Below are 12,288 nucleotides of genomic sequence, written 5' to 3' on the forward strand. Positions count from 1 at the left end.
ACCCATGACCCTTTATTTATTAAGCTCCATGTATTCATCCAGGAGTCTCTTAAAAGAACCAAAAAAGAGGAAAAAAAATTGAGCAAGTAACACCTTCGAGAAGAAAATCCCGTCCTGTATAATTAGCCATTTCGGACAGGATGTTCACAACGAGAACACTGCTCATTAGAGAATGTAGCTACAGGAAAAAAACACATTCATATTTTTGCGCATTCTTCACAGATTCCCGAGTGACCAGTAACAACCCTTGATGTGCTTCGCTGTGCAGAGATGTAATTAATATGTGTGCAGATTTGAAGCCGGACACGCCCACTGGAACCAAACCTTTCTCGTAGCACTCCTCTCTCTGTTCATTTGTCACTTCGTTCATTCAACTGTTTCTTTCAGTTTTGTGCTGTGAGATAATGAGACTCTTGCTGCCTTTGATCATCCTGAATGTCAGCGGCACCGGTATACTTCTCTCTCGCTACAATCTTACTTTATATTCAACTGATTAATATTTAATATTACATTTCATTTGTTATTTTCTATCAATGTAGCTGTATTTTTTTTTTGTTTTTCGTTGAACGCCAATTTCATATGATTTGCGTAATCGTCTGTGTATTTTTCGGACTAGATGTTTGATTTTGTGTTTAAAGCTTTCCCAGCAGCCAAAGGTACCTTGCGTTCACCTTGAGGCAAGATCCCGAGGTTACGGTGACGAGAGGTGACACGGCAAAACTTTACTGCATCTTTCCAATTTTGCCCCATAAATACGTGAGAGTGCATTGGTGGAGAGACGGGGAAGACAGTTTCCTGGACGAGAGACTCGACAGAAGAATCTATTCATATTTCCTAAACCAGGGAGGTGCCATTTTACAGATTAATGCTGTGACAGCAGAGGACGCCGGGGTTTATTTCTGCCGGTTGACACATGCCACAGTTTCAAATGGGACAGGTACAAAGCTGATGGTTTACGGTGAGTGCCAGAGGACCAGGCGAGATCTGTCTGTCCCATTCGCTCGCTCCCCTTGTGTAAAATGTATTGTGCTTTTTCTATCTAATGGATTTGGGCGTTACTAGGAAAACCAACATTACTGTCACTGCCGAGCTGATTTAGTGATCCATGATTGTTAGAAGCATACTATGTAGCTAATGGGTAACTTCCTAAATTCTCAACCAACTATCTGGGAGTCAGAACTGATAGTGCTTGATCAGTAAATGCGGCATGCCTTTCCTACCCTGGATAGTAAAATGACTGCGGTCTGTGGCAGTATTAATCGTATTGATGAAATGCTAATGGGAGGCTGTTGTAATATCGAATGCGCACACTATAATCAACCTGTCGAAGTTGTTGAAAGAGGTTTTATTTGTGGTGTCGAATATGCTCGCGCTCAGTGAGACTATTTATTAATTTTTTAAAGTGCATAGAATGACGAATCGTAGACGTGTCGTACAAAGACATTGTCCCAGCTGAATTTGATTTGCCTGATTTCGGTTTATACTCGCCCGAGCCTTCCCAGCAAGTTTCGGTACAATTTACTGGTTGTGGCACCAGCCTCTATGTGGGGCAAAAACGAACCCATAAAGTTTCTAAATTTCCGCCCTTACAAAGTGCCTTTTCTTTCTGGAATCACCTGCCACAGGAAAGAAAACGAGATTTTCTGACCATCTGGACTATCTCAGCCTCACATAAATCTATAAGGCCAAGATTCTTTTTCCATCCAGACTTCTGATATCATCTCACAAGTACAGTGCTTCTTTCACTGTGTGTGTACATTTCTCCTGGACCAGCTTCATTGCTGCCACATATTTCTCTGAAGTGCATGCTTTGATCACACTCCTGTTTATTTTCCTGGAAAATGCCTGGACTTGAAAGACTGAATGATTGATAATGCAATGATGATCTATGAAATTTATTACATGGATCCCTCTTATTTTCAGAATCGGAAACGACGGTACGATCACACATATAGAGTGATGATTATGGGCACAAAGTTACTTGAGTCTTTGCATCTCAAGCTCACATTCTGTGTGAACTATTGTAAATGGAGCTTAGCAATGACAAATCCATGATGGGAATACAACTTGAAAGGGATTTGGACCTTTCACATAGTCTGAATAATTTCTGTGTCAGTATTTTTGGTTCGGTAAAAGGTTTTCGAATCGCAGAAACATTTTTTTTTCTCTCTCTTTTCTCTTTGATAAACAATTCTTCTTACTGAACCGTGTTCTTCATCTGGATTTATTAATCAATAAACCTTGTCCCCTGGTTAGGTACTCTAATTAACAATCAGTGAGAGTGCAATTTTCAAATTGACCTGCTGAACTATTATAAAGAAGTAAAGTTCCTTCAGTTGGGTCACCGAATTATAATCGAAAACGGGGCAATGTAACTTTCAATTTAATGCTTTGAATCTGAACTTTTGTACATGAAGCTCAGCGTTTCATTCATTTTGTCTGTAGCTACCTCTCTTTTAGTTCCGCAAGATCTAGAAATAGCAAGAGATGTACAAGTTGGCGTGACCCATGAAAACAAAGTATTCAACAATCAAATTTAAAAGAAAGGCAGTTGGGTTTGGAGGGAATGAATATCACAGAGAAAACAAGTTAAACATTTAAATAAAAAGTTCTAACTTCTCTGCAGAAGAAAACTGAAGGACAATTGTCATTCCATGAAGTTATTTTTTGATGCTGCAATGTAATTTGCTTCAAATTTGTTAAAAGCTTTGTGTTGCTAAAAAAAAACACTTTATTTCTAGATCCTCCAACCCCCCTGCGTCTGATGGTTATGCTGCCTAAGAACGAGTCAGTCACCCTCGCTCTTATTTGTAACACCGCTGCGTTTTTCCCGCAAGGTCTGAACATAACTTGGTACAAGAATTGCTCAGATATTATACCTGAAGTCCAGCCTATCAAAACAAAGACAACTGCGGGATTGTACGAGGCTTCAAGCTGCCTGACTGAGACTGAGCCTGTGGAGGACGGGACAGTTTATACCTGCCAGGTTTCTCACATCGCTCTTCCAAACCCTGCTAACATCAGCTACATTTTCTACAATTCAGGTAAGATCAGTTATTAGCTCCGTGTATTTAGCATCTAAGCGGTTCACAATAAACTACGTTAAACATTTTGCACTCGTTTGGCTGTCCATACTTTATGTACGAATACTGTATGAGTTGATGATCTGCAATCTACTTGTACCTTTGTTGCGAAAATGAAAAGGGCAAGCTCCAAAAGGTATTAAGCTTAGAAATTTAAAAGAATGGAAACCCCATCACCAAGAATAATAATAACTGATAGGTAAATCTTGTTTAATAAGTTTTATAGGTGGCATCCGTCATTTATGAAAAAAATAGATATATAAGTCCACATAAGTCAGATACTGAGGACATAAGGAATGGGACCTCAATGTTTCATTGAATCCTGTCCTGTCTTTCCATATGACTGCATCTTATACGTCACTTTCCTGTCAAATTTTCTGCACTAATATAACGTTGCATGATTCTATCAATATCGGTGAAACTGAGCAATGTCTAAATTAAATATCAAAGCCAAAGTAGACGTTATAGTGTTATGAAAATGCTACCTGCAGCAGCATCAGATACACAGCAATAATCAAAATCATATTAAATATAAATTGCAAGGTTATGGAAAAAGAAGCGCAATCCTAATAAAAGGTGAAGTTTAGTGAACGCTCTCTCCATTATTTGCTTGCCCATTCGTCCCTCCCCATTAATCTACATTGGCGATACTAGTATTAAGCGGGAAACTGCTTTGTCGAGCACCTCTGTTCCATCCGCCAAAAGTGGAACTACCCGGTGGCCAAATATTTAAGTTCAATTCCCACTCCTATTCCTACATGTCGATCCATTGCCTCTTGTGTCTGGATGAAGCGATATTCAGGGTGGAGTAGCAACGGTTTATATTCTGTTTGGGCAGCCTGCAGCCTAATTGCATGAATATCGATTTCTCATTCCGCAAACTTTCTCCTTCTCTCCACTCTTTTTACATTCTGCAGTCTAGCTCATACGCCTTCTCACCTGCCTAGCACCTTCTTCTGGGTGCCCCCACCCCTTCCCTTCCTCCTGTGATCCGCTGTCCTCTACTATCAAATTCCTTCTTCTCCAGATCCGTATCTTTTTAAGCCAGCTGCCTATCCTCCTTCCCCTCCCCTATCTTTTTTTTTATTCTGCCCTCCCCACCTACCTTCCTTTTCTGTACCAAAGAAGGGTCTCGGCCTGAAACATCGACTGTTTATTCCTTTCCGCAGATACTGACTGACCTGTTGAGTTCCTCCGGCATTCTGTGTGTGTTGCTGTAGATTATCTCCTGTTTGGGAGCTACAGGAAGCTGAGTAGCAGCAGTACCGAGTTTAAGAATAAGCACTTCTTTTCGATGAACCAGCTGTCAAAACCCCGATTAGTACAGATCAGGCAAACGCTGACCCCTTGATAATTTGCACCAAACAGAACTCCTTTGGTCTCACCTTCTGTTCTCTGTTCTAAAAATTCTTATTTTATTGCGAACGCTGCATTCACGATCGCATGTCCCTCTGATGACAATGGAGGTAAGTTTTCTCTGTACCTGTGAATACAGGTATATTTGCATAGGGCAATAACCTCGACTGACTTTGACTTTGAATCTTCGGTGTGAAGGCAAATTAAAGGCGCGTGTGCGCCATCTTTGTGAATGCATCTAAGTATTGGGACGTGGGCAGATCATCTAACAGGTTAGCGCCCGAGAATTGTTAACAACATGGCAACATCTGCCCTTTGATTTTGAAATTGTGACGACAGGTTCGAGACAATGCACCACCCCTTAAAACGCACAGGGGGTATACCTACAAGCCCGCTAAGACGTTGTGATTTAGGTTCGATGACATTGTCTCTTATTGGGATGCAAACGTTCCCTGAAACAAAGAAAAACAGAATCCTGACATAAGAATGAAACGCAGAAGATGGGGTTCCTTGTGTAACTGAGGTAGCTAAGACACCGTCACCGTTATTTACCTGCCTGTTCTAGTGGCCATACGTTATACAGTAGAACAAAAATCCGTAGTATCAGGGAGCAGCCACCAGCAGTATACGCACCAAAGTAATGCACTACTTAATCAGCTGTCACAACCCCGAGGCCTATCTAATGTCGCCTCTGGATACGCATGCTGTTCCAAAATATCACATAGTTAATGTAAGTTAACATTGCTTCTGACAAATTTGGATTGATTGATTTGAATTAGTAACGTAATTCTGCGAGTGATTCTACAGTCTGCGAGAATGACTGTGAAGCTGTTACAATGTACAACAACTCCAATCCTAATTCATTTTCTCTACGTAGACAAATCTTATCAATTATATTCTGTGATGATTTTAAGGACGCACTGATCTCCCACAACGTACAGTGCTTTAGAGAGAAGATAAAAACAACTAACAAGTCATTAGATCAGCGGAGTGCTGGATTACAAATATTTAAAAACAGCAACGAGGTCCTGGATGAAAAATATAAGATAAAACGAAGGAATGGTGGCTTTGGACAACGTGAAACTCAGTCGGAACGGACATCCTTTTTCACTGCTCGGTCACGGCGAATAAATCGACCTTAGGGTATCCTATCGTTATTTTCAGATAAATTTCAAAGTACCCAGTGGATTTGGAAGAGCTCGAGGCCAGGCGCCAGGCAGATAACTTTGTCCTCAATGTAAACTTGACAAGGACGATGATTACCCGCTTCAAGAAAACTCGCACCCACTTTACACCCGCGGTACAGCAGGGAAAACTACGAACAGTTTTAAACTCCTGGGCGTGCACAAGTCACACAACGTCTGATAGTCTCAGAGTACATCCTACACAAAACAGGGAATCTCGGCTACGTTTCGACTTTCTGAACAGGCTGAAGAAAACAGGTCTATGCGATATAATACTCACAGCCTTCTACAGAGATTCACTAGAGAGCATCCTAACACACTGAACCATGGGGAAACAGCTTTGTATGTTTATCTCGCCCGTACAGTCATAATCTAATATTATGCAAAATACTGTGAAAATGATGAAATATTTGACTGAGTTACAATTTAAATGCCGTATGCAATTTAAAGCTCGTCACTAAATTTATTATTAACGTTACAGATTCAGGCAACTACAATTCATTTGCTGATCAGAATTTCGGTTACGTAGCAAGAGGAGTAATGTTCTTCCTGATTCTCACCTTCATTGTGACAGGCAGAGGTAAGACTCTAGACTTTTTTGGTCTTCTGTTTATTGTGTAATTACGCAGTTGAATTAAACAATAGTATCTGAGGGAATGCTTGGTTCGGATATTATACATTTGCTCGAAAAATCCAAAAGTTGGCCGACCTGTGACGCATCAGTTTCATCTCCTTGAGTGCAGCGTCTCCCGAAATTTAAACTCTGACGGTCAAAGTGCTCCTAAATATCGTATTCCTTTAACCATTCAAACGCCACTAGATAAACTTCTGTTGGCTGTGTGATAAATTTACACGACGATATTAGGGCAACTGAAGGTAAGCGGTATTGTCAACCCATGCAACCGTAATGCTGAACGGCCCTGAATATTAGCAGATGACAGTCCAAGGTACTCCCAATATCGCCGATTCGTAAGACTAATATTTCACTCCTATGTTATTGTCTCGGTCTACAACAATATCTGCTCTATTTTGAATATATTTAATGATTGTGATTCCAGAAATTGCAGATATTAAGAGCTGCACAGTTTCAATCCTCTCCGACGGAGTGCAATGACTTCGGTCTTAGGTACCTTTCTCCATTTTGCAATGGCCTCCCTCTCCATTGAGCGCATCATTCCTGCATCACATCTTTCTAGACCTGTCAATTTAAAACCACATATGAAACCCCCTGTCATGCTGCTAAACTCCAGAGAAAGCTCATAAACCAGAACTTAATCTCTTGAACTTCCACTGAACGCCTTCAAAAGTTAGAAGAACTTTGAGCAGGAAATAGTCCAAGACTGCCCACGGTATTGAAATTGCGGTCAGATAAAGGTGTACCATTGCAGAGAGATCTGCCTAGCAGCTTATTGGACTATTCCTGAGAGGAAGATAAGCACTCCATCTCCCTCTTACGTTCCAAGTTTTGGCTGCGTGCTGACATTCATCAACAAGATGCTGGAAATCCAAGCAACACACACAAAGTGCTGGAGGAACTCAACAGGCCAAGCAATTTTTTGTGTGAGTTGCCAACATTCAGCTCTGCCTTTCCTATTGACTTAGTATTCACAAAATTACTTCCCTTGTTTTTAGCCCCAAAGTTAATCTATTTGGATTTTTTCGTCATCTGCCAGATATCTCTACATTCTCTCAGTATGGAGTTTCTTGGTTTCGTTCTCAAGGCTTACTTTCTCACACAACATTATGCTGTTCTCAAATATTGGATGGATTCCATTTAATCCTCTTATTGAATTGATCATCATATATGCTGAATAACTGCAATCCCAGCATGTTCACTGTGGTTTCTCATTAGGCACCGTTTTCCATTTGGGGCAAAAAGCTCTGTTCCTTTTTGGCCAACTCATTCTCGATCGTGGTTCACGTTTTAATAAATCTCTAATACCACAAGTTTTAATTTTGCACCAAGCTCTGTTGTGGGATGTTATTGAAATGTTTCGGAATTGTAATTACACGAAATAATTAATTCCCTGAATGATATTTGCCAGCTATACTGTCAAAACATGACTTACTATAAATTTTAAACATAACTTTGCTTTAATAGATCATGCTTTTACCTCTCCCCATCAAGTTCTCCAAGGCTACCTTTGCAACATTTTTCCACCCACTTATCTACAATTCCCTGCTTTCATTGCACTTTATAGTTTACATATCGGGCTTATATGTTGGGTCTTGCAGTCCTGCGAAACTGTTCTGCATTCCAGCGACTCCATAAAATTCTGGAAAGTAACCACAATTATTTTGGGGCCAATTTCTTACGTATTCTGGGGTGTAGGCCATTAGGCCCTCAGCTTTTGAGTTGTTATTTTCTACTTACGCCTTCACTGCCTTTATAATAATTCTGCTGAATTCTAAACTGCCCCCAGTTGTCAAACTTTCCGGGCCTTCCCACGTTTTTGTATTACTTCTTCTTTGTCCTAATGCTATCTATACTTCAGAAGCTGTGTACAGACCTCATCATATCGGGGAAACCAACCTCCTCTCCATGGACTTTGTCTACGCTTCCCGATGTCTTGTACAATAGCCAAATGAACAGGGATAATTTTCTCTTCTGCTGCAACTCCGCCCGTCACCATACCAAAGTCTGGAAGCATGTAACAGCAGATTCCTGGAGAGTTTGTCTCCCGCTCTTAAAAGACAATTTAAAGGTCCTTTAGGTGGACTCTGGACCACACAGTCTAGCTCGTTATGGCATCCTGTTGTTTGCCCGCACTGTGCGACAGTTTATTCTGCAATTGCTTCTGTTTTTAACTTTTACTGATATGTATGGTTGGCAAATTAAGTTTTATTTCCACAGTAGTTCGGTACATGTGACAATAATAGATAAAGTTACTAACTTATCAATTTAATAATGAAGATCTATAATTGAGCCAAACAAGTTATATTGTTCCATTTGCTCTGGACAGCAAAGGATAACTGATGCTTTCTTGACATTCTGCTTCGCTTTTTGAAGTGTCATCCAATCTATCAGAGCCACTGTACTCGTACTTTTATGGCTCCAGACTCTGGTAATTATTCTCAAAATTAATTCTTTCACTCTCCAACTTGATAAATATACTATTCCTTCAGCAGGGAATCCCGCACAACAGAACCTCTTAATCTATTCCAGTCGCATTTTGCGATTCATGCACAAACACTCCGAAGTCGCCTTGCTAAACAGCGTGCTGTAAAATATCCACATATAATTAATGTCTGATCTTCACTTTGTTTCTTTAAAAGCTAACGACCTTGACCAAAGTTGTGCATCATCTGCCAGATTTTTGCCCGCTCTCTGAAATGTAGCCTTCACCGTCTAACATAGCGGTGCTAGCTTAATGGGCAGGGATAGCAGACAAGTGATAGTATTTCATATGTAAAGTGAAGAAATGGATTGGAGATTAGCACTGGCAATTCGACTACAGCCCGGCCTATTTGTGGTTGTAATTTAATCATTCTGTGTGAGTGATGTATTTTAGAAAGCTAGGTAACAGTAGTGCCCATAGTGTAAATGTTAGGACAGTCGTGCATGTTAATGAAAAGAGTGATTCGAAGGGTGCCTTTCCATAATTGCCTGATAAATGATTGGATGGTGAAGGCATATAAAATGCTTGCTTTCATAGATCACCTATATAAGAGTATGCAGTTTTGGAGAACGCTAGTTAGACAAAGTTTAGAACATTGTTTGCAGTTTTTTGAATGTTTCTCGTCGACACACTATAGAAATGTGTGGATTGTATTGAAAATGGTGCATAGAAAATTCACCAAAGTATTGCCTAGATTAGAATACCATAGTTGTGTGGAGAGAATGAATTGGTGGGGTTTGTTTACTCTGGAGCTTGAGGCTAAGGAAAAGCCTAATAGAACTATATAAAAGTAGGAGAGGCATATAAAGCACATATGATAAGCACATTTCCCATATAACAAGGGTATCAATGCAACAGGGAATAACTTGAAGGGGAATTTTAATGCCCATGTGAGAGAGTGTGCGATCCTCGTCGTTTCATCAACTATGACAAGGGGAATATCAGCAGCGATGGGACGTTTTCACTTTGTTACGATACGAAGTACGAGTTATATTATGAATTTTTAAAAGTGCACTAGAGAATGGGATTGTAAATAATGCATATATTGGCACATAAGAGGTCAAATCAATTTCTGATCAGTCAGGGGTGTAGACCGTATAATGAAGAATGAGAGCCATATTACTAATTCGCTTTATTAATTAGAAAGAGATAATTACAGAAATCCGAATTTCGAAATTATTTGTACCGATAATGGTTGACGGGACTGAGTGACAGACGCACCTCAGGGATGTGTACTTAGCCCACTGATCTATTCTATTCTACATCCATGACTGTGTGGCTAGGCACAGTTGAAATGACATATATAAATTGCTGATGATACAACCATTGTTAGCTGAATATCAGATGGAGACGAAAAGGCGCACAGGAGCGATAGATGCCAGATGTGGTGTCGCAGAAACAAAATTGCACTCATTGTCAGTAACATAAATGAACTGATTCTGGACACTGGTAATTTTTTACAGATATACCGTGGACAGCAGTCTAACTGGCTGCATTACCACCTCGTATGGGGGAGGGGGCACTTCACAGAATCGAAGTAACCTGTAGTGAGTTGTAAAATTAGGCAGCTCCATCATGGGCACTAGACTCCGTAGTACACAGGTCATCTTAAAGTTTCGGTACATTAAAAAGGAGCATACATTATTAAAGTCCCTTCTCACCCAGGAGATGCCCTCTTCTTATTGTTACCGTCAGGAAGGGAGTACAGACGCCTGAAGACACACACTCAAAGATTTAGCAACAGGTTCTTCTCTTCCGCCACCCGATTTCTGAATGGACATTGAACCCATGAAAACTACATCACTACTTTTTTTATTTCTATTTTTTTTTACACCGCTTGTTTAATTTAAATATATAAGATATATACTCTTTATGCAGTATACTTTCTTTCTGTCTATTACTATGCATTCTATTGCTGCGGCTAAATTAATAAATGTCATGACATATGCAGGCAATATGAAACCTGATTCTGATTCTGACAGGTAGTGCGCTCATGGTGCCCGTGTAAATACACAAGCTTGAAAGGAGAACAGTAGACATAATACGCTGAATTTGTTTGATAGGGTATTACTCTACTCGGCAATTCGATTTAAAACCGAAAAGTATAATATTGTAAAAACAGCCTATAGCAATCTTCGAATAAGCCAGGAAGATGCAAGAAAAATAAAATTTATTCAATTAGGGAAGGTAATTCTCATAAGATGAAGCAGGGATTGAAAAAGAGGCGTGAAATACTTCAGGACCTGAGTGCTGGGAGAAGGAGGACCAAGAGACATAGATGTTTCAGTGGTGATAGAGATAGGAGTGTGGTATACAGTTGAAACATAAACGCAGAAAAAAAATGGAAATAAATTCTCCTGGTTACAATTGACGGACAATTGGCATGCAGCCTGAAAGTGAAACAAAAATGACTGCCCTGTGTATCACTCCTCTTTTACTTGTCTCGGAACTAATTAAGAAAAATATTGATGCGTACAGCTACCATCTTCATAAAGCATCGGGTAAAATGTTTAAATAACCCAAGTGATCAATACATTTTCTTTGTTATTCTCGATCACCCATCTTCAATTATTACAGGATACCCGTAGAAGCAGTTTTGCTCTTTGGTTGTTTCACGAAAGGAAAAGCAAGTTCGGAATTATAACGGGCTTCTCATTGCTATCGGCGTTTTGTTTGTTGCTATGATGATTTTTTTTGAGATGTTGTCGGATATTTAGTTTTAAAAGATATCCATTTTATTGATGGAAATATAATAACAGAATTCTAATAATTTTCAGCTTACGCTAGCCGGAGGAGATCAAAAGCGACATGAATTGAAAGAAAAGAAAGCAAATTGAAAGAAAGCAATTGAACTGCCGTGGTGTGATATACCCTAACGCCCAGATTCTGGGCCATTGCAGCCCGGAGATCTGATATAAATTGGGCACCGACATCATACGTCACTCTGAAATTGGCTTGGGCTAAGATGTCTGCTGAAGTCAGACATGCTGAACAGAAAACAATATATCCCCAGGTTTGTAGAGCATGGCAGTTAATGCAGGAACGAACTAATCAAATATGAAAACGTTTTAAGTAATTATTTCTACTGCATTTATGGTTTTGTAGATATTCGCAAATAAAACGACATTATGTTTAAGAAGAACTGTAATAAATGACTTATTGCAATCCAAACACTGGACACAAAAGCGCGGTCACAATCCTTTACGTAATTATTATCTTCACGTCAGACCAGCCTCTTACAGTGCACTCAGTGTCGGTGGCTGTGAATTATGTAGGTTTCCATCAATTACATTATTGTACACAACATCATCATCCCCCCAGAATTCAGTAAAACCGGCAGTGTGAGGCAGTCCGGAGCTGGGACGAGCCACTTGGCTCGGATCCTATGTTCAATGGGAAGAGGATCGGTAGGTGGCTCCGGCTCGTCCAGAGGTTTGTGGACACGTTAGTGGCCATGTCGTGACGGCAGGGGCATGGTAGCGAAATCCTACAGATTTTGTTGGGCCGGTTTACGGCGATATACCGAAACACATTCAGGTTCACACC

At 40.1% G+C, this 12,288-nt stretch overlaps 1 protein-coding gene across 3 annotated transcripts; it reads left to right on the top strand.

Annotated features, from left to right (window-relative positions):
• Window positions 1-376: 376 nt before the first annotated feature.
• On the top strand, window positions 377-11,858 carry LOC134356408 (tapasin-related protein-like). Of its 3 annotated transcripts, none has more exons than XM_063067340.1 (5): window positions 377-450; window positions 639-958; window positions 2,742-3,044; window positions 6,105-6,203; window positions 11,520-11,858. In XM_063067340.1, the coding sequence occupies exons 2-5, from the start codon at window positions 949-951 to the stop codon at window positions 11,552-11,554; spliced, it is 447 nt and encodes a 148-aa protein (XP_062923410.1). In that variant the 5' UTR covers window positions 377-450; window positions 639-948; the 3' UTR covers window positions 11,555-11,858. The 3 variants fall into 3 exon arrangements, with proteins under 3 accessions (XP_062923410.1, XP_062923412.1, XP_062923411.1); XM_063067342.1 differs by having other exon boundaries at window positions 2,838-3,044; XM_063067341.1 differs by lacking the exon at window positions 639-958 and having other exon boundaries at window positions 383-450; window positions 2,838-3,044.
• Window positions 11,859-12,288: the final 430 nt, after the last annotated feature.

Source organism: Mobula hypostoma, chromosome 14 (assembly GCF_963921235.1).
Source record: "Mobula hypostoma chromosome 14, sMobHyp1.1, whole genome shotgun sequence".
Lineage (NCBI taxonomy): Eukaryota > Metazoa > Chordata > Chondrichthyes > Myliobatiformes > Myliobatidae > Mobula > Mobula hypostoma.